At 39.0% G+C, this 23179-nt stretch overlaps 1 protein-coding gene across 1 annotated transcript in view; it reads right to left on the bottom strand.

The window, feature by feature from the left end:
* TSPAN32 (tetraspanin 32) overlaps positions 1-22712 on the bottom strand; it is a 33070-nt gene extending 10358 nt beyond the window's left edge. Inside the window, exons 1-4 of the mRNA XM_029285513.1 lie at positions 22647-22712; positions 19104-19221; positions 16479-16576; positions 6806-6880 (exon numbers count right to left, since the gene is read on the bottom strand). Coding sequence (XP_029141346.1) covers positions 6806-6880; positions 16479-16576; positions 19104-19221; positions 22647-22712 — 357 coding nt within the window. The remainder of the gene's footprint in view (positions 1-6805; positions 6881-16478; positions 16577-19103; positions 19222-22646) is intronic.
* Positions 22713-23179: the final 467 nt, after the last annotated feature.

Raw genomic sequence — 23179 nt, 5'->3', positions numbered from 1 at the left:
AGGCTAAATAAGATATGTTTGCTTCTTCACATATGGCAAGCAAGAACATCCAATGTTAGCAGACTTGACACTGGTCCTGTGCCATGTAGGACTTTAAAGGTGATAAACCTTGAATCATACCTGAAAGAAACTGGGAACCAGTGCAGCTTATGCAATAGGGTGTAATAAAGGGGAACCTAGGAATGTCCAACATAATACATTCTGGACCAGTGTAACTTTGAGTGGCTTCAAAGGCAGCCTCGATCAGAGTGCATTTCAGTATTCCAAATAGCTTCCCAGTCCAGGAAAGAGCATAATTGGGATGAACTAAGGAGTCCTTTGCAGATCTGCCAATTTATATAATTTGGCCTTCCGACAGGGCCTGAAGACTTGGCTCTGCCAATTGTCCTGGGGTCTCAATGGGGGTGCATCATTCTGGACGTGATTAACGGATTAGATGAGACCCTCCCTCCCTCTCAAGTGCATCTTGTTCCTGTCCTTCCCACCTTTGTCAATTTTGAATTAATGTAATGTTATTATTTAATGTTTTTAATGGTTTCTAATGATTGTAAGCTGCCTAGCGTTATTCCAGGCAACATGGGCAGTATACAAGTTGAATAAATAAATAGGTATTTAGCTAATTTACAGTAAACACCTGTTGGTGGACTTTCAGGGTTTTTTGAAAAACAAAATAAATCCTGTTAGCCTAAAATTATTCTGCTGTTTTAGCCGAATATAATTTCAAGACTACTGTCTTCTGAATTATACTTTATGTGACATAAAGGAAGTACTTAATTTCTAAGCTAGTCCAATGAGAAGTACACAAATCAAAGTCTACCTTGATTACAAGGATGGGTTGTGAAAGACACAAAGCTCTCTTTTAACTTCAAATATTAAACAAATAGAATCCTTATTTTCAACTAATTTCCAAGTATTTTAAATTTAATGACCAAAATTCCCGTTATCTCAACTTCTCCCTTTAACCCTCTAATTAGTAATATGAAACTCCCTCTAATAAATCAAAACCCCAATTTTCTTCAGCCTTATTCTGGCTTTCTTCCTTTGCCAACTAGCCTTCCATATCAATGCTTTTAAATCATCAAATAGATCTCGCTCTATTATTATATATATTATTTGAAATAAGAGAAACCATTTAGTTGCCATTTTTGTGGAAGGGCTAGCCTATTTGTATTCATTAGATCGTCTCCCTATTATTCCAATTCCCCATGGTTGTCCTGATATGTTTGCCTTCCATTCAGTCTGTTCTTCTTTCTCCTCAAATTTCTTCTGATTTATATAGAAAGTCTTTTCCATTTTCAGTGGAAAGGATCTTTTCCTGATCTTCATCCATATTCTCTTAATAATGTGTTAAGTTGAGGACTTTAAAATCAGACATTAAAAATAATTTTTATAGCTAGGTAAGGGACGTCTATTTCACGTGTTTATAGGTAGTCTTTATAGTAAAAATCGTTTGTAAAGTAAGATTTTATAGTCCAAGGTATTACATCACCTCATATAATAACCAATGTTCCTCAGATAAAGAAATAGGAAAGCAATTCCCCACATATAACTCTGAAAGTCAGTAGAGGGTTTACATTTATAGTTGAAGCAGGCCAGTTATGCCACCCAGTTATATGACAGTTTCCCCACTTTTCATAGATGATTTATGAGTTAAATGTTCATAATCAATTTAAAATACATTTTTCACTTTAGGCACATTTTTCTGGATCAACACTCAGTAGAATGCCTCTTCATTTTATGAAAACATGCATGGGATTGCTTGGAAAGTGAAATTTTGGTTCCACTAAAGTAAATAATTATTTTTCAGAAAATTTATTTGTCAGAATTTTAAAAGAAAAAAAAATAGTACATAAAATTACTCTCTCACATATACTGTACATATACAATACATGTATTATTTCCTTATTATTTTCTGCAGTTCTATTAAATGTATAGCCAAGTTCTATTAAATGTATAGCCAAAGCTTCATCTATTGTTATCATTACAGAATTATTCCCTTGTTACTGATTTTCATTCCATGGACCAAAAGTGTGGTCCTATATTTTGAATTCAGTGGGGAACCATGATGATATCCCTTCCTTAGCAAAGGAACGCAGATTAAGAACATAGGAAATTAGTTCACATTGAATCAGACCATTCCTTTCTCTAGCACTGCACTATCAGCACTGACTAGCAGTGATACTCCAATCTTTCAGCAGAGGTTTTTATCCAGCTCTAGTTGACAAAGTCAAAGACTGCACCTTGATTCTTCTGCATGAAATGCAAGGCCAGTGTTTTTCAACTTAACATATGTGGATTTCAGCTGCCAGAACTCAGCAACCAGCTTAAAGTTGTTTAGATTGAGAAACATTGTGCTAGAGTAGACCATAGAGGTATATAATCTAGAGCATGGGTAGGCAACCTCAGCTCTTTTATGACTCATGGACTTCAACTCCCAGAATTCTATGCTGGAAGTTCAACTGACTCAGGAATTCTGGGAGTTGAAGTCCATGAGTCATAAAAGAGCCGAGGTTGCCTACCCCGATCTAGAGCTTATTTTATCAGGGCTGATTAAGTTAATATAATGTTTGTAACTTTTGTTTTTGGTCAAGTGGGTTGTTAATTTGTTTTGTTAATAACATTTTTGTTATCACCAGTAAACTCCGTTTGAGAATGAGAGATGGCTACATAATGTAAATGTAATTTTACCACTCTATTCTGTTCTACAATCTACTTTAATCAAGACATTCCAACTTCTGTTGCTCAAGGACCAGTGGTAAACCTTGCACTGTGCATAAAGGAAAGGGCAATATTCCACAAGCTGGTGGAGCTAGCATCTATTTTCTCCTAAACAATTTTTTTTTTTTTAAAAAAATCCGTTTTAAAGCCTTTCTGATTTTGAAAAGTGGATGTAGGGGGAAGCATGGGATGCAATACTTTTTGTATCTCTTATGTAGGTAATGACAAGAGGCACTTTTATATTAAGAATACATATGATTAGATCCTCAACTAAGAGTTCCAAAAGGACACTCCACATTAATGTCTGTGAAAGACGATTATTAGCTAGAATGGCAGATTGTCTGTTTCCTTGGCTTTAAAACAGCAACGCCATGTGTTTTCAAAATACAGCAACACCATGTGTTTTCAGTCTGAACTGTCATTGGAATCCAATTCAATTGTTTCCCAGGGTAAGTGTTCCAGAAGTCTTATAAGAAATGAGCAATGGCAGACAATTCTCCAAAGCACATTATATTAAGGCAGATGTCTCCAACATGGTGCCAGTCAGATCCAGCAAACTAAAATCCTATTCTGGGGGCCTTTTGACAAAATAAACTGGGTGGGTTTATGCTCTCTAATTATAATACTGCAGGCCAAGGCAGCTCACAAAATATTCTTTTATCATCCTTACTATGCTGATGCGTGAAAAGAACAACCTCTGAAGAATCTCGTGCCACATGGCTCACTTCCCCAAGCAAAGTAATCTAAACTAACTGCAGGCTCTCCCATATATATCCCTATTACACCCATAATTCCTAGTTTGGGTAGTAGGGAAAGCTATGTTTCTTTGCCAGGCATGGCTGGCTGGAGAATTCTGGGAGTTGAAGACCACACAACTTCAAGTGGCCAAAGTTGAGAAACACTGGTCCAGACGATTGGATGCTGGAGTGAAAGGTCCTAACAGATATTCTTTCGTTTGCAGCTATAGCGAGGCTTTCCTCAAGAATTGTTCAATTTGGATGCAGCTATCCCTTTAATAACTTTTTCAGTTGTTAAGTGGTTAGCTCAGTTTGTTTACTGGATCATTTAAGAATCTGCATATGGGGACAGCACAGCAAATCATTTTGTCAAGACCATCCTTCAGAGGTGATTCTAATCATCGTGTGAAGCCTTGATGATTCAGTTCATGGTTTGCATTGCTCTGATGACTTTTTATGGCATGTTCAATAACGGGAAACAGATTTCTGAGCATGCTTTTAACCATCTTTCATTTCCAGTAGCTCACTGTAATAACTATAAACCCTTGGAAAAAGCAATACTGCAGCCTCGCTTACTTTTTAAAAGTTGGGGTGGGGAGAGCATATTGCATTGGAAACAGCTTTGAAAGAGTGCTTAACTCAAAGCATCACCAAAATGAAATCCCTCTTCAGAACTTTGCATAGTGCTATAAAGACAGGAGAGTCTTCCTATGCCACTGGAACATTCCAAGGACTTTTTATGTGTGTGTGGCTTTGTATCCCTAGTTATTTGATTCCATACCCTGGTCTGAGCAGTTCTTGGTGCTCTCTAAGCTTGGTTGTTTTCTTGCAGATGTTTCATTACCCAAACTAAGTAACATCATCAGTGTTGGTAAGGAGTGGGGTTTGCTCTGAGTTTATATTCCAGTGGTTTTCCCTATTAAGTGTTGGTGGGGATGGTCTTAGAGATTCTTTGATGGGAGATTTACTGTTGGCTTGTCCTTGATTGGGGTATTGTTTACTTGATTGTTAGACTGATGTTAATCTTGGAGTTAATGATGATGACAATGATGTTACCTAGTTTGAGTAATGAAACATCTGCAAGAAAACAACGGAGCTCTGAGAGCACCAAAGACCCCTCATTTCAACTCTGAGCTACAAATATATTCATTTTTGTTAAACTTGGTGATTGTTGGCTTTTCTCATCCCAACAAATTCCGTATTTTGGAACTTAAACGGAAACATCATAGATAGATGACATTTGGGTCCATCCTGGAAGCAGAATGTTGGTAAGACCACCTACCTAAGCCCTGGATAGATTTTAAATTATGAAATTTACCTTCTTTGTTAATACTGATTCTGAATCACAGTCTTTTTAAGATTTTGATAATCTGGGAGGTAGAATGTTCATCTGAACACATTCCCACTTTCTTCTTATTACTTAATGAAGCAATTCTTGGGATTATATTTTGAAGTAATATTTTAATATATTACTGGGAATATAAAACTGAGTGTCAAGGACTGCATAACTCTATGTATTTGTTGGTAAACAATATATTACCAACTTGGAAGGAACTGTGTGTTTAAACAGATATTGTATGCATTTAAACACATCCAAACTCCCAGTTTATGATATGCCAAAACAAATTGTACCCAGGGGTGGTCAATAGCTTCTGCATGTTTCCAATGCTGTTGCTTGTCAGAGGATGGGTCAGTGAGCTACCTGCTTAGGTTAAAATGCACTTCCAAGCCTAATCTAAACTCCCATTGAACTCAGTAACCCAACTCACACAAGATGGTTATTTATGTATGAATATGCTTAGGAATCTGTAAAGGAGGATAGGTGAAGAAAAGACAGATGCAACTGTCTTTTACACAGTCGATATTTTGTGCAAAGGACTGACAGAGAAGCCTAGATAAAAGAATATGTGGGTTTGAACCACTCCCACAAATACCACAGTACATTATCAGGGGTAATATAGAAGTAGTCCTCGATTTACAACAGTTCATTTAATGACCCTTCAAAGTTACAATGGCGTTGAAAAACAGGGACTTATGACCATTTTTCACACTTATGACCGCTGCAGCATCCCCATGGTCACATGATCAACATTCAGACGTTTGGCAATTGGTTCATATTTATGATGGTTGCAGGATCCCAGGGTCATGTGATCACCTTTTGCGACCTTCTGACAAATGAAGTATCAACAGCCAGCTCAAGAATCCAAATAAAACTCCAGTTTCATTCTGCTTCCGAAAAGTTTACTGTTTATTGGATACACTGCTTGGTTATGTCGAAATAAAACTAACTCTGAGGTTCCAACATTAGTTCATAGACTTAAACAATAATTTTCCCAGCTAAACCCCCAACATCTTATGTAATCTATATCAACAAATTCACTTTGTTATGGGAACCGTCTGCTTCAATTCCATACCTGTTCCAGTGTCCTTGAGAAGGCTTCAGGCTCCCACAGTCTTCAGCTGACTTGAAGTTTCATTTCTCCTTCTTACCCACTTGAAAGTAACACCTCCCCCTCCCTTAATCTAAAGGCAAGTTGAAACACAGAGGCACGTAGCTGCCAAAGTTTTATTCTTGACAAGTCAATGAGGGAGCTTGATTCACTTAATAACTGCGTTACTAACTTAACAACTGCAGTGATTCACTTAGCAAATGTGCCAAGAAAAGTCAGAAAATTGGGCAAAATTACTTTAAAATGTCTCACTTAGCAACAAAAATTTGGGGCTCAATCATGGTCATAAGTCAAGGACTACTTGTACTTTGTCTCCTTTCTGACTTTGCTCCAAATCTTTCCAATTCTAGAACTTTTTCCATGTAGAAACACTTCCTCAAAAGTATGGTTTTTCACTCCCTAAATCTTAGAAATCTTAGAAACATTTTTGAGCTATTCTGAGAATATCCTTATTACTCTTGGTCTCACAATTCAGAGAACCTCCTTCCAAGTCAGGAGCAGCATGAAAACTGGAGGAGAATTGTGGTATAACTGTCCTCTCTCTTCATTCCTATGATTTATATTCTGCCTTTCCACATAACAATCCTACTGAAGCCATGCACAATCCAGAAAATTAGCTTTACAATTATCCTATAAGCTCCAGTGAGATATTCCTATGGGATAATACCATGCAACAGATTTCAGAAGCAAATTGTATTTGAGAATTATCAAGTTTGCAGATTCTGCTTTGGAGACTTGGAAACAAACAAAAAGTGCTTGAAGACACTTGAGAAGTTTGAAAGGTTTTATGGCTCTAAGTTTACATGAATGAGAATGTTGTACTTAGTATACAGTATCTGAAAGTGCAGAACTATTTTGGCAGTTTATTTAACTATTTGCCTTTTCAGATTGTTCACTTACCACAATACTGTTGGTAACAGTCCAATATGTGGCCACTCCTGAAGCACAGAAAACCGCAGCAAAACAGAAAAAACACTACAATAAAAAAGACATCAAAATAATACCTTAGTAGGCGCTGTCATTGCTACTTCAAGTACTGTATATTTTTAGTTTATATATATATTTAACATACAAACTTGAAGAAATAGGAAGGTTGTTCTTCACAGCCATAACAGAACAAAAATCTACTTACTGATAAAAGACAGTATTTCTTCTATTTCCTTCAATTAATTTCAGACCTAGCGTACTTAACTGATTTAAATTGAAAGACACTGAGATGTAATTTTTCCTCTAAAAGCAAATGGATTTTTCTACCTGCCTGTGAGTGAGTGGGTGTATATACTTGCTCTCTCCTATTAATATCAATATATAGTTCAGTGATGGCGAACCTTTTAGAGGCCGAGTGCCCAAACTGCAACCCAAAACCCACTTATGCATTGTCGGGTGCTGGGTGGGTGTGGCCAATTGGGTGGGCATGGCCTATTGGGTGGACATGGCTGCGATGATAACAGCAGACTGGGTGGGACTAAAAAGTTCAATCAATCAATTCCAACTTTGCAAGATCTTTTTTTTCCCGCAAAAAGTTAAAATTGACTGATTGATTGAACCTTTCTTTTTTTTGCACACGGCAGCGGAGGCCTAAAGTGAAAAGGTTTTATAAACCGCAGATGAAGGCCTAGGACTGGGGTGACGGTGCACGTGCCCACACAGAGCGCTCTGAGTGCCGCCTCTGGCACCCGTGCCATAGGTTCGCCACCACTGATATAGTTGATATAAATTCCAACATATATGAAACAACTGTTTGTTTGTTTGTTTTGGCATGAGATTTCCCTTGTTCTTTTGTTAGGTTGTGTTGAAAGAGAGTGATTAGCTCAGTCACCCAGGAAACCTCCAGGGCTAGAGAGGAACTTGAATCTGGATCTTCCTTGGTGTCAGTCTAACAGTTAAAACTTTACACTGGCCTTCAGTTTTTTTCTTTTCTCTATTTTTTTGTACATTAAAGCAAATAGAAATCTGGTAACATAAAAGGAATGCAAGCAACATATTATTAGAAGGACATACATCATTTTTTAAATATGTTTTTTTCTTAGATGTTCATGTATTTGAACAAAAATGGCAAAAGTAACAGTAAAAGTGATACTGAGAGCAAGTTTTAATCAGCTAATGCTTTCAGTGAAATAAAGTGCAGCGGTTATAGCTTTCGGCCCTACAAAAAATTTCCAACCATATTTTTCCTAGGTCAGGGGTAGGCAACCTTGGCTCTTTTATGACTCGTGGACTTCAACTCCCAGAATTCCTGAAATTCTGGGAGTTGAAGTCCACGAGTCATAAAAGAGCCAAGGTTGCCTACCCCTGTCCTAGGTGCTTTCCTATATTTCTTCCTCAGAACAATCTTCATTTTTTTTATTTCAGTGTTTTTGTGCAATATTCCATTTCAGCAGGTTAGTCATGATTTTCTGAATAAAAGAAAGCAGTCACTTTAGTTTCTCAAGATGCACTTGGTCTCTTATAATAGATTGGCAAAATAAAAGTAAATAAAATTGTGGAAACAATTGAAAGAAAAGCAGGGCAGTTTATTGAATAAATATGAAATTATTATCTCTATGTAGGAAACCCAACAGAGCGACATCCGGCTGATTGCCAAGCTCTTAAAACTCCTTTTCAGAACGAGAGGCTTGGCCAGCTTGCTCAGACCAGATTTTGTTTATACAACCAAGTCCATGCATGCAAAAAAGGACGTGCTTTTTTTTTAAATGTCTGATTTACGTATCCATGACAACCAGCTGACATCATGAATTGTGAGATCACAGAGATGAAGCAACCGACTATTCAACTGAATTACCGTGCATTACATTGCCAAAATCCAATTCAAAATCCCCTTTTTCAGCGATATCCTTGTTAAACCAGCACAAGCATTAAAAAAAATGGAAACATTTGCAATCTCTAGTTAGAATAGAACAGAACAGAATAGAAGCTGGAAGGGACCTTGGAGTCCAGCCCCCTGCTCAAGCAGGAGAACCTATCCTATACCATCTCAGACAAGTGACTGTCTAGTTTCTTCTTAAAAGTGATAGAGTGCCCACGATTTCTGAAAGCAAGCTGTTCCACTGGTTAATTGTCCTCACTGATAGGAACTTTCTTCTTAATTCCAGGTTGCTTCTCTTTTTGGTCAGTTTCCAACAAATGTTTCTTGTCTCGCCCTCTGGCCCTTTGGAGAATAGTTTGACACCCTCTTCTTTGTGGCAGCCCCTCAAATACTGGAATACTGCTATCATGTCGCCCCTGTTTCTTCTTTTCTTTAGACTAGCCAAACCCAAGTCCTGCAGCCATTCTTCATATGTTTTAGTCTCCATGCCTTTTTCTAAGGTCACAACATCTTTTTTGGTAGTATGGTGAAGTCGTGGAAAAACCCAATGAAAAAGACAAGAGACCGCAACACAGAACAATAATTCTTACTTTAAGATTCAGAGGTTTATTTTGCTAATAATTTGGAACATAGCAAACATGATAACGTAACATCACTTACATTAAAAACTCATTGCAACGAGGTCCAATGACATAGCAGTTCCAATAAGGACAGCTTTAAGCCAATGGCAAATCAATCAGGTCCAGTCCCAACTTTTTATACCCTTTCCCATGCTAAGACTGTAGACCAGGGGTAGGCAACCTCGGCTCTTTTATGACTCATGGACTTCAGAGTCGAAGTTGCCTATCCCTGCTGTAGACAGATGGTCAGCAATCTTATACTTTCTACTGACCCTTTGCTGACTTCCTGCTGACCCTCTGCTGACCTTTTCTGACTTCCTGCTGACCCTCTGCTGAACATAACTTACTAAACACTCGTGTACATTGGAACCCACATCTATCACCTACTTTCAGTTCCCTATTTCTTACTGTTCCAGTCCTTATGTTCTAAATATATTTGAAACAAGGAAGTTTAGCAAAACCATATTAAAGTACAATTGCAAACTGCAAATTAAGCATTGCACAGACTTTAGTTCAATACTTTTTCCATGAGGCTTGATTTAGTTCACCTGGGCCTAAACCTTGCATAAAAGAACAATAGCCAATATTTTCGTTTTCCACAGTGACCAAAATTGGTTGCAATATTCCCGGTGTGGTTTTACTAGGCTTTTATAAAGTGGTACCAATACTTTGTGTGATCTTGATTTTATGCCTCTGTTTATACAACCCAGGATTGTATTAGCTTTTTTGGCTGCTGCTGCACACTGCTGGCTCAGAGTCAAGTGACTATGAGCCATAGTCAAGTCCCTCTCACAGTTGCTGTTTCTGAGCCAGGTCTCACCTAATCTGTACTTATACCTTTGATTTTTCCTGCCTGAATGTAAAACTTTGCTTTTCTCCACATTAAAACTCATTTTGTTGAATAGGCCCCATTGTTCAAGTTTGTCAAGATCTTTTTGGATCCTGAGCTTGTCTTCTGGGGTGTTGGCTATTTCTGCCAGTTTAGAGTCATCTGCAAATCTGATGAGTTCCCGTTCTATTCCCTCATCTAAATCATTAATGAAGAATATTGAAGAGTACTGGGCCTAAGATGGAGCCTTGTGATACCCCACTCCTTACTTCTCTCCATGTGGATGCAGTACCATTGAGGATTACTCGCTGAGTATGGTTTGTCAACTAGCTACAGATCCATCTGATGGTGGTGTTGTCTGTCCCACCTTTTTCTAGCTTACTAAGCAGCAGGTTGTGGTCTCCTTTGTCAAATGCCTTACTTAAGTCTAAGTATACTATGTCCACAGCGTTTTGCTGGTCTACTAATTTAGTCACTTTATCAAAGAATGAAATACGATTGGTTTGGCATGATCTGTTTTTGACAAACCCGTGCTTTGACAAACCCGTGCTTTGACAAACCCGTGCCAGTAGGTTATAACTTTGTTTGCTTCTAGTTGTTCACAGATCTGTTTTTTTGATTATCTTTTCTAGGATCTTCCCAGGTATTGATGTTAGACTGATTGGTTTGTAGTTTTCTGGGTCTGTTTTTTCCCCCTTTCTTGAAGATGGGAACCACATCAGCCCTTTTCCAATCCTCAGGTACTTCCCAGGTGCTCCAGGATTTTTGAAAGGTATGGTGCAATGGTTCTGAGATAACATCTGCCAGCTCCTTCAGAACTCTGGGATGTAATCTGTCAGGTCCCGGTGATTTATATTCATCAAGATTAGATAGGTGTTCTTTTACCTTTTTCTTGCTTATTTTAATTTTTGTTTCTAGTTTGTCTTTTGCAGTAGTTTTTTTTGGTATGTTGGGCTATAATTTCTTTTTGTGTGAAGACTGATGCAAAGAATGAGTTAAGCAGCTCTGCTTTCTCCCTACTGCCTGTTACTTCCTTGCCATTTTTTCTCTTTAGTGGACCTAGTTTCCTTGACCTTTTTCTTGTTATTAATATGTTGAAAGAAACTTTTTTTATTGTCCTTCATTTCTGTTGCAAGTCTTCGTTCATTCTGAGCCTTTGCTTTCCTGACTTCATCTTTGCATGTTCCTACTGTCTCTTATTTAAGCTATAAAATCAGATGGCGATTTGGAAATCTGACTTGGAGGGGGTTTTTGAATGAATACTTATTACAGCCTTGAGCTAATCTACCTGTCTGGTATATTCATCCTGGGTGGATATATTGCAGGTACCCCCCTTTAAGAGATTTGGGGCTGTGTGAGAAATGAGTCTTTTTTCCCCCTGATAACCTTTGGACAACCCCCCCACCAAAAATCCAGAAAACACATTTTCTCCTGAACTTCAGGAAGGCTTTGAAAATAGGAATGCATCATAGAGGTGTTGATTTCTGGTCATCGGATGCCCATTTACATTAATTTTATTACTGATGTGTAACTCTATGGGGTTTGATTAGTTATTGAGGATCCAATCTGGGCCAGTCACCAGGACCAGAGATTTGGTCCTCCGAACTTCCAGACTCATGCTGGAGCCCATCTTCAGGGAACTCCTCCCTCACCAGAATGTGGTGAGAGAGAAATTCCCTGAGGGTGGGCTCCATCATGAGCCTGAAAGCTCGGAGGACCAAACCTCTGATCCTGCTGAAGAGGGGGTCAAACTATTCTCCAAAGCACCAGAGGGCAGGACAAGAAACAATGGCTGGAAACTGACCAAAGAGAGAAGCAACCTGGAATTAAGGAGAAAGTTCCTATCAGTGAGGACAATTAACCAGTGGAACAGCTTGCCTTCAGAAATCGTGGGTGCTTCATCCCAGGAGGTTTTTAAGAAGAGACTAGACCAGGGGTAGGCAACCTTGGCTCTTTTATGACTCGTGGACTTCAACTCCCAGAATTCCTGAGCCAGACATGCTGGCTCAGGAATTCTGAGAGTTGAAGTCCACGAGTCATAAAAGAGCCAAGGTTGCCTACCCCTGGACTAGACAGTCACTTGTCTGAGATGGTATAGGAGAGGTTCTCCTGCTTGAGCAGGGGGCTGGACTAGAAGACCTCCAAGGTCCCTTCTATTCTATTCTATTCTATTCTATTCTATTCTATTCTATTCTATTCTATTCTATTCTATTCTATTCTATTGGTTGATTAATTATGTTGACTTATTTCAATTGTTGTGGTTTGTTTTGATTTTTATTGTGGATTGCCCTGAGCCTTTTGGAAGTACATTGACATAAAGTTAGCAAGTAAATACATCAATCCATCAGCACTGGAGGTGCTTTGTTAATCTTAAATGTACACAACGCAACCCTTAAACCACCCTGATGCATGTCTAACTCATTAGAGTTCATGAGCTGTGTCCTCCCACTTCCCAACTCTGCCAGTATTTTGTTTGGAAGGATGTTCTGTGTCATTGCACAAAAGCGTTTTATCACTTCCATTTATTTATTAAACACCTTTATATAGCCACTCACTCACTTTTCTCGCACTCGCTTTCAATTTGACTGAGCCAAATTGAGTCGTTTTCGAAACTCGGAAATGAGTTTCCAAACTAAATACTATGGTTTATGCTGATCACTACTCTGGGCCTTCTCATATATTGACATAAAACTGTTGCTGTTGCTAGGATAGCTATCAGTTCCAAGTATATGCACATTAATTTCACCTGAATCATATAAAGTATGAAATTCAGTATGTGCATATTTTTCAGGTGATTATTTTTTCTTTGCAACATAAAGCAAACACTTTCAGTTAAACCAAGATGTTTACCTTTTCTTTTGCAAGAAGCTTTTACTAGTCATAATTACCAGTCCTCACGCTGGTTACAAAATCCACTAATTAATCCCTTGACAGGAAAAATAAGTCCCAAGTTTGATTCTACCCATAACTGCAGCTCATTAGGATAGTATGTTGTTGTTTACTTTTTCATAATAACTGGAATATATGTAACATTGTTCCACATACAAAATTCACTTTCTTGAAATAAATTAGCCCACAGATTCCTGTGTAGAGCTGCCGTATAAAAAGTGACACTAAGACAAGTTGTCATTTCCTACTTTGTGAGGCTAACATGTACATTTATTTGCAACTCAGTCTTTATTACATGAGCTTTAATGTTTCTTTCTGAATTACGTAGGTGGCCATTTTTCAAAAACAGATACACAACAACTATAATATAGAGTCCAATATCTAAGATGGCTTGCAGAAAAATAAATACCAATGCACAATAAGAATGCTTCAACCCAAACAGAATTTGTTGCTGTTGCTGCGGAAGGATTTAATATTGTTATAAAGTAAAGAATCATAAAATTGGAAAAGGCCATTTTGGTCATCAAGCCAAACCATCTGCTCAATGCAGGAATCCACATTAAAGCATTTCCTAATAATTATTGTTTAGCTGTCACTTGAATGTGTGATAGAAATTCAATCAGTTTCCCCTGAAATGGAAAAATCAGGCTCTACAGTTCTTAAGAGTAGGCAGACTGTAACAGAGAGGGCACAGGAGTTACAATCCAAAAGAGGCATTAGAAGCAAAACATGGGAGAAATCTTCTATTTTTTTTTAAAAAAATTAGAAATTATTATTATTTAAAGGGCAAATTGAACACATTGCAAATCCATGTAATTCAATCACTTCCCAAATGATTAGAACTGACAGCTTTCACAGAACAGCTGTTATTCTGCCACAGATTCCCTCCCATAGACCGGTACGCTCCCACAGAGCGGGCCTCCTCAGGGTGCCGTCGGCCAAGCAATGTAGGCTGGCGACCCCCAGGGGGAGGGCCTTCTCTGTGGGTGCCCCCACCCTCTGGAATGAACTACCCCCCGAGATCCGGATGATTCCGGATCTCCTTACTTTCCGCCGCGCCCTCAAGNGCCCTGAGTCCTATGGGAGAAGGGCGGTATACAAATTAAAATAATAATAATAATAATAATAATGTCCTTTCAAATCCAAGACAATCTTCCCCCGTCTGGTAGCCTCCTGATAAGTTCCCAGCAGGCTAGGAACTAGGCTTGTGCAGAATAGTTTAATAGTACTAATAGTCTTAAGCAGTGCTAATTAGCTAGTTACTGGCCAGAGGCCACCCATAAATCCAAGATCATAATAGTGAATTCTGATTCTTTGACTTGCGTAACAAAGCAAGGGAGTATCTTGTTTGCGTATGCTAAACATATTCACAATAGATACATTTTAGAATGAAGCTGTAAGGAGGAGCTGGAGGTGTTTGACTAAATCAGGGGTCCTCAACCTTGGCAACTTTAAGACTTGTGGACTTCAACTCCCAGAATTCCTCAGCCAGCTTTGCTGTTAAACCCTCAGGATTCCAATATGAATTGCGAGAGGAAGTTTGCCAATGTGTTTCCTCTAGATTTAGGAAATGGTTAACTCCTAACAACCCGAGCATGAATGTGTCAGTACCTCCTGCTTGGTGCAATGCAGGCAAGCATATATCAGCTTGCAAAATCAGAGATCCTAACTCGTACAGAATAAAGTAATCATGCTTGGGATTACATTTGGGCTTTCATTGTGCTTATGGCATCCTGAACAAAATGTGCCAAGCTGGATGTGACTTGGACTAGTACCGTGGTGGCGAACCTATGGCACGCGTGTCACAGGTGGCACGCAGAGCCCTCTCTATGGGCACGCGCGCCATTACCCCAGTCCTAGGCCTTCAGCTGGGTTTTATAAAACCTTTTTGCTTTAGGCCTCCGCCGCTGTGTGCAAAAAAAAAAAAGGTTCAATCAATCAATTTCAACTTCTCGCGTGGAAAAAAAAGATCTCGCAAAGTTGGAATTGATTGATCAAACTTTTTATTCCCACCCAGTCTGCCGTGACCACCGGAGCCACGCCCACCCAATGGGCCACGCCCATCCAATAGGCCATGCCCACCCAGCACCTGACGATACATAAGTGGGTTTGGGGTTACAGTTTGGGCACTCGGACTCTAAAAGGTTCGCCATCACTGGACTAGTAATTAATTCTCTCTCTCTCTCTCTCTCTCTCTCTCTCTCTCTCTCTCTCTCCCTCCCTCCCTCCCTCCCTCTCCCACACACACAACTCTCAAAATAAAACAAAAATAAATAATCAACAGCAGCATGGATTCCTTCTTCATTACATACCTCTCTATATATGAGCAAATCCAATGCAGTATATGGGGAAAAAATTCCTCCCTCAATATGATCATCTACTCAAAAAGATTAGTTCACCCTGTGATTTGGTGTGGCCCAGAGCCATATATCAATGTCATGGCAAGTCTAGACAATATGCCAAGTAACAACAGAGAATGAGATGTTTGGGAGGACAAAGATACTGAAAATTCTTGGGGTGTACTAAACCTTCTCGGGCCTGTTGCACAAGCTTGTGTGAATTATTCATACAGCATTGAAATGATAGGGCAGAGATTCAAATTTATGTGCTTTCCAAAAAGGGCATCCATGTGCCAGTACCATGGCCTAACTGATCTTGAAAGTAAAGCTGGTATCAGGTTAGCATTGTGTGAGAAAGTATAACAAGCATTTCCCGTGTTATCTAACGTCACTGATAACACATCTATCAGACACATTGCTTGTGATAATGCTATACTTATAAAGGGCATGGTTAGTTTAGAGTATAATGAAAAATAATAATAATAATATGTATGTGGACCAGATTAGAGAAACTGAAGAACTTGCTTCAGAAAATTCAGGCAAATTTTTAAAACAATTCTAAAACAGAATTGGAGACTATTCATTTAACCTGAAGAACCATCTTTACATTCAGCCAAGTCTCAGAAATATAATTTATCATCTCAAGTTTATCACATACTGGAAAGCATTATTGTAAGCAAAGCATAAGCTAATAGCAAGGAAGCCATTTTTTTAATACCCAGTATGTAAATTTCTAATAACATATGATGTTGGATAAGATTTTGATTTAGGTAATTTACATTTGGAACACTGAGAGAAAAAACCCTTCCCACTTTAATTCCATTATGTCTTTCGGTTACATGACATTGATTTTAACATATATTTTCATGTGTATTATTTTCTATGCAATATAGATTGTACAAGATATCAAACACAGGCACTTTCCAACATATCATGATATCTATAATAATTTCCAAACAGTATCCCAAGATGGAGTCACTTGGGATCTTCCTTGAAAGTCATTCCCACTTTAAATACAGGTATATTTCAAAACAAGTTTGTAGAAAAATCTAACTGATATTTATATTATTCAACAACAGAGCCTACTTACAGCTGCCATAGCACCTTCCAGTTCTTTGATTGTGGCAGCAATGCTCATCAGAGCAGCCATAGCCAGAATGATGCTCAGACACATCCCGACGTAGGAAACTGGAATGAAGGTAATACAGAAAAAGATATACAAAACTCTGAATATTAAGGTCCCTTCTGATAACTATCCTGCAGCATCAGAGTAAGTAAAGTAAAATTATATGGACATGTCCATGTTTTTCTTGGCAAGAATATTGTTAGAATCCTCTGACTGGGACTTAGTAACAGATCACCGATCTCTTGACATTTAATGGCTTAGCTCAGTGATGGCGAACCTTTTAGAGACCGAGTGCCCAAACCGTAACCCAAAAACCACTTATTTATTGCAAAGTGCCAGGGCCGCATCAGCATTGTGGTGTCCTCATGGGGGGACAGAGAGGCGCCTCTGAGTGCCGCCTCTGGCATGCAAAAACCGGGGGGTGCAAAAATGGGCCACCGTGCTGCAAGGTGCAAAAATGGCTGTGCCGTGGGGTGCAGATACAAGGCGCTGCACCATGCAAGAATGGGGCAGGGCTAGTGAGTATCACGCAGGCACTAGCCCCACCCCATTTGCAGCACGTGTGTGTTCGCGGCCCCATGCACGCATGCATGCATGTAAAATGCTTCCCCTACCTTTTCTTCCAGTCTACCAATCAACAATGGTTGGTGACCTCTGCTCTACCACCTCTACTTGAGCTTGCTAGTCGGCCGCTTCACCTCCTTTGTGCTGGGCGGGGCTCCTGCTCCGGGTGGCAGTGGTGGTCTGAGGCAACTGCTGCTGGTGGCGGTGGCGCGTGTGCCAACAGAGAGGGCTCTGAGTGCCGCCTCTGGCACGCGTGCCATAGGTTCGCCACCACTGGCTTAGCTTGTCTCCTTACTGGACTTGATAAAAGACTCCTAGATATGGATTGGCTAGATTAGGATCTTTATGAAGCCATATCCAACAGGTGATTGGCTGTCGCTAGTGAGAGGGTGTAAGTGACTTTCATAATCTTGGGGATGATTATTCTTTTATTCTTCTTTCTTTCTGAGTTAATGGATTTGTAAGTGGCATTTAGTAGCCTTGACACTGAGTGATTACATTATGTCTTTGTAGCAGTTACTGGTATATCTCTGATCTGGGAATTGCTGGTTCCTATTTCAAGTGTGAAGAAATATGACAGATTTGCCATTGTCTTTTTCTTTTGCTTTCCAGCTTAATCTATAGACCTAGAACTTCCTGATACCAGTGTCTCCCATTCTAGGGATAAGCAAATCTGACCTAACTGTGTTTTTGAGATCAACCAAGTTCAGCCAGATATTCATATTTGTTTAAATACCTTTGTACTGACCAAAGCTAATTTGCAGCTAGCAACCTTTGTATCTTTTTTCACACATTAATTCCCAAGGTAAGTTCTACTGAGTTGAATTCTACTAGTAATTAAAGGAATATATGGCTATATCTTGCTTTTCTTTCCAAGCTGGGACACTCAGTGGCTCTCATAATAAAGTTCCAGTATGTGAGGGGGCAACAAGGCTACCGATGAAAATGTTTTAGATTAATTTTCTGGTGGTGGAAAATTGGTATTATGCTATTTATTCTTTAACAGGGGAGAACCCTGAACACCAAACATTCATCAAGATACATGGAACTCTTGATCTTCATTTTGGAAAGTAGAATTCTCCCTCTGCAGGTGGCCTATTGAGTTCCCAGGTCTACATTCCATTTTGTTTTATTTTCTGATGCTTAGTGCCCTTATTACTATAATTAGGAGGCTGGACTGGATGGGGAAAAGGGCCCTCCTGACTCAGTATGATTCTATAGACCAATGATGGTGATGTTATCCATTCAGTCGTTTCTGACTCTTGGCGATTCTATGGGCCAGGTTTCTCTACGTCTTCCAATCTTGCACTACTTCTTTGAGTTGTTCTATGTTCTGGCTAAATCATTACAATTTGCAGTTAACCTTTTAATCATCTAACTTCCATTTTGAAATTCAGTTACATACAAGTATTCCACTTGGAAAATTATCTCTCCTTAGAACTGTCATTTATTTTAAGAATTCTCATCACCACATGTATTTACTGCATTCATACCCTGCTTTTCCTCTTGAGGCAGTATTTGAAAAGGTCACCTTAATTTTATCCCCTACAACAAGGGTCTTCAAACTTGGCCCTTTTATGACTTGTGGACTTCAACTCCCAGAATTCCTCAGCCAGGCACTCTGGCTGGGGAATTCTGGGAGTTGAAGTCCATAAGTCATAAAAGGGCAAAGTTTGAAGACCCCTGCCCTACAACAACCTCAAGTTTGGATTGAGAGAGTATAGTGAGCCCAGAGGACGTCAGTCAGTTAAATTTATCCCCAGGGATATCATTTGTTCATTAATCAAGAAATTTATTAGCTGATCAATATATGATTAAACCAACTGAAACCAAAACTTAATAAAAAGTTGAAATTATATATATATTCCATATAAGGAACGTAAAACATAGAAATTTATATCATGATCAATCTTTAAAATAAACAAATACCAAATAGAACAAATTCTTATCTCATCAGCGAAACAAATCATTTTTAATTTTGCACTCCAGTATGAGAGACTGAATCTTGAATTTCCCAACACTTACCAATAGTGTGGAAATTTCTGTAATAGGAGTTTGTCCCCGAAGAGGCAGAATTTATGACAGTGAAGTGTTTCCCACTGAGCGTGATACTGGCCAGTATGCCAACTGATACCCCAAGCAGCTAAGAAGAGAAAAGAAGCATGTTTACAAAATTGGATAAGGGCTAGAACAACCCAAGCTCAAGTCAATATTCAGCCATGCAAACACTTTACCATAACATATTTAATTAAGTCGTTAAAAACATGGATAGAACTGGTTGGATTTTATTAGTTATATAGTCTGGCAGGAAGAAGGAAGTTAGATTAAGTTGGGGTCAGTATATCAAAGGTACAGAACTCCAGATAACCACTATAGAGCAGCAAAGAGATGCAGAAAGTTCTTTGCTGCCATCTAGTGGTCATTTTCATGTTTGTAGTACTGATCTGTACAGTACTCAGAATCCTAGAGAATTTTAGCAAATCTTCCCCTAGATCCGGGGTAGGCAACCTTGGCTCTTTTATGACTCGTGGACTTCAACTCCCAGAATTCCTGAGCCAGCCATTCTGAGAAGAAATGGAGAAGTTTCCATACTGAGCCATTCTGGCTCAGGAATTCTGGGAGTTGAAGTCCACGAGTAATAAAAGAGCCAAGGTTGCTTACCCCTGCCCTAGATTGATGCCAGTCAACAAAACAGTAAATATAAAGAGTGCCACTTTGGCATTGGCTCATTAATTATTAAGCAACATACAGCCTCCTTACTTATAGCTAATTCAGAATATGAGTTTGGCTACTTGCCTCTTTCTTACAATGGAACTCAACAAAAAAAGAGATCTTCGCTGTGGATTCACAAGTATTTCCCTACTCCCACTTTCCATTTGAAGGATAATAAGGATAAGCAAAGTTTATCCCTGTCCCTAACAAAGCAGTAGAACAAGATGGGGAAAAATCAACACACAATTCGGAAAGGTAAGACGGGTCCTTTGCCCCAGCTCAATAAACTACAGGTAGTCTTCAGTTAACAATGGCAATTGGGTTCAGATCTGCCATTGCTAACCAACATGGTCATAAAGCACAGCCTCACACTTAGCATTCTGGCATTCTTGATTGCAGTGGTTAAGCAAATCATGGCAGGTTGTTAAACAGGACCTCACTTCATTTTGGATTAAGATATGGTGGAATATTCAAAATATTTTTAAGAAAAAGATAAAGTTTAAGCCGCAGATATTTTTGTTGGGTATTATGGAAGACTTGAATGCAAAAGAAATGGAATTGATGTTGAACTTTATAACTGCTGCAAGACTACTAGTAGCTCAATATTGGAAAACGGAACATTTACCCACTATAGAAGAATGGTCACTTAAAGTCTCGAACTTAGCAGAAATGGCCAAGATTTCCGCTTATGTGAAGGATTATTCACAAGAAAGATGTATTTTGGTTTGGAGAAGATGGATAGATTATATTGAGCGTAAATATGGGACCAAAAAATATCATTTGGTTTTTGAGTGAATTTTAGAGTATTATTGTTGTATAAAGGTTAGAATAGTTTATTTAGTACTATTTTTAATTATTAGAGTGATGTTATTATTATTGTTTTTAATAACTGTATATTTGTTTAAAAGAGAGTTAAAGGAGGTTATAGATATGTTATTTTAATAGTTGATTAATGTTAGTTAGAGTATGATTATTTTATTGTTAATCCTGTGATTGGCACTGGGAAGTGAGGGGGAGGGAGGGGGGAGTGGAAGGGTGGGTTGGGGAAGGGGAGGATTTATATTGTAAAACTTTATAAAATTTTCAATTAAAAAAAAACCAAAACAAAACAGGACCTCACTTGATCACCATTTGTGACCTCCTATGGCTTCCCCATTGACCTTGTCAGAAACCAGTGGGGGGGAAAAAATGTAAATGGCACTCACGGTTGTAGGATGATGCAGTGTTATAACTACAAGCTGGGGGCCAAGTACTTGGATCATGAACATGTGACATAGGGACACTGCAACAGCCAAACTCTGAGGACCAGTCATATCACTTGTTCAGCATCATCACAAGTTTGAAGGGTCACTGAATAAATGATTGTTAACACAGGCTACCTGTAACACATTGGTATTTGAACTGAACTAATAAGTGTGATTTGGTCCAGGTGCTTAGATTCTGCTACTACTTTTTGATTCCAATAAAAGTTATAATTCAGTTTAGCTTGCAGGACTGCTGCTTCGGCTTCTGAAATATTCTGACGAGAAGGGAATAAACAGCATGTGCTTACTTTTATTTCATGGGGCATTCAGGATTGTGGACTGGGAGAAATTTGCCTTGGGGGATATTTTTAATGGGGCTGTAAAGAACTTCCCAGTCTGTTTCCAGAACTGAATCCAGAAGTTTCCAACTTTTTTTTGCATTTCACAGTATGGGATGGAATATCTAGAAAAGCAAGATTATCACAAGGAGATAAAGTCTTTAGAGAAAGAAGTTACTAGACTAATAATTTCAAGGGGCAAATTTTCAGGACAAAAAGTCAGTCCCCAGACTAAGTATTTCAGTGCTGGCATGTAGATGGCCTTGGAAACAAACCACTAGGCTTTCTCCACCTTTTATTCTCATTTTCTAAGAATGCTTGCGGGCTTCATGCACAGCATGCTAGCATCCTATGTTGCTTTTTCAAAACAAACATTAATTTCCTTAAAAGGAAATGCATCGGCGAGCTGAGCAGGGGGTTGGAAATTATGTCCATAGGTATAGCGGGCTCCAAGCTGGGGATGAAATGAAATCTGTCAAATGCATTACATGCCTACAGACCAGGGCTGCTGCTTAAGCTTGAACTCATCAGCTTGATCCAACCAGGACTAGAAGGAGTAGAAGTGCTTAGAATGTTGTCAATTACTCCATTCCTCCTGGTCACATGATCAAGAGGGAACATACAAACAACAGCTGTAACACAAGTGGAGGGCCAAAGACACATGCACTACTCACATGCATACCTCTAGATTAGGAAGAAAGAGCACACACACACACACACAAATTCCACAGGTTACTTCTTTACATAGAATAGATACCTCCTTTGACCACTGATGAAAAAGGGCTGGGAAGGAATTTCAGAAGCAACCATTTGCTTTCCCTGTTTAGGTTATTCTAAAAGTCATCCAAAGCTGCATCTCCCAAGATTTATATTACCGAGCAAAATGGTTTTAAAAACTGGTGCTACATCACTTCCCATTTCTAAAGCCTTTTAAATTCATGATTCTCACACACAATAATATTAACTTTCTGAGCGAAGGGGGGCGTTTTTGTCTGCCTCTGCACAAAGACTGCCAAGTCAAGATCTTTCTATCTTTCAAGACTACATTTCTAATACAACCGACAAAGAGAGAAACCGCAAGCCTCTGGTTAAAACTACAATGCTGTGCAGTCCTGATAAGACCCTCAGCATGGTAGAGACTTTCAGTTTAAGTTCAGACTCCTTAAACTACTAAACGTTCAGCACCGTTATCTTTTGTAATGAAATTACCCCCATTAAAATTTCAACGATCAACACGGTACAGCCTACATCTACCAAATTTCCCATTTTATTACCATAATAAAGAGGCTGGTCGCCAGCAGTTGGCATTTCATAGCTCGGACCCAGGATCTCTTTCCCATGCCTTCCACTTCTTATCACCGACTACTAGAGAAGTTGCTAAAGGGACTGCCAGAAAAAGTTGCATCATTGCATCTTGGGAAATGTAGTCATGATGACGAACTGTATTTGTGGTTTTGTGTGTGTGTTTGGTTTTGGTACACTTTCATGTGACTGTTTTATTTTGATAGCCTAGCTAGAACAAAAGTTCTCAGTGGCACCCCCACTCCCAATTACTTTGTGCATATCATTCATTTCACCATAGAAGTGACTGTGAAACCTAGAAGCGAGCTAGATAGATAGACAACACTGGACCATTCTCTGAAATGACCAAAATGGATCATTCTTTGAAAGGAAAGTGGTACAGTCTGAAATGACCAAAATGAACATTAAATTTTGGACTGACCCTATTTCTTTTACCCAATGCTGGACAGTCCCATGTTCATTTAAGAAGAGCATGTATCATAGACAGAAAAATAATTGTAGTTAC

The sequence above is a fragment of the Protobothrops mucrosquamatus genome, unplaced genomic scaffold, assembly GCF_001527695.2.
Source record: "Protobothrops mucrosquamatus isolate PMUCROS unplaced genomic scaffold, P.Mucros_1.0 scaffold1799, whole genome shotgun sequence".
NCBI classification, from domain to species: Eukaryota; Metazoa; Chordata; class Lepidosauria; order Squamata; family Viperidae; genus Protobothrops; species Protobothrops mucrosquamatus.
Note: the sequence above shows the minus strand (reverse complement) of the source record. Positions and strands in the feature narration are given on the sequence as shown.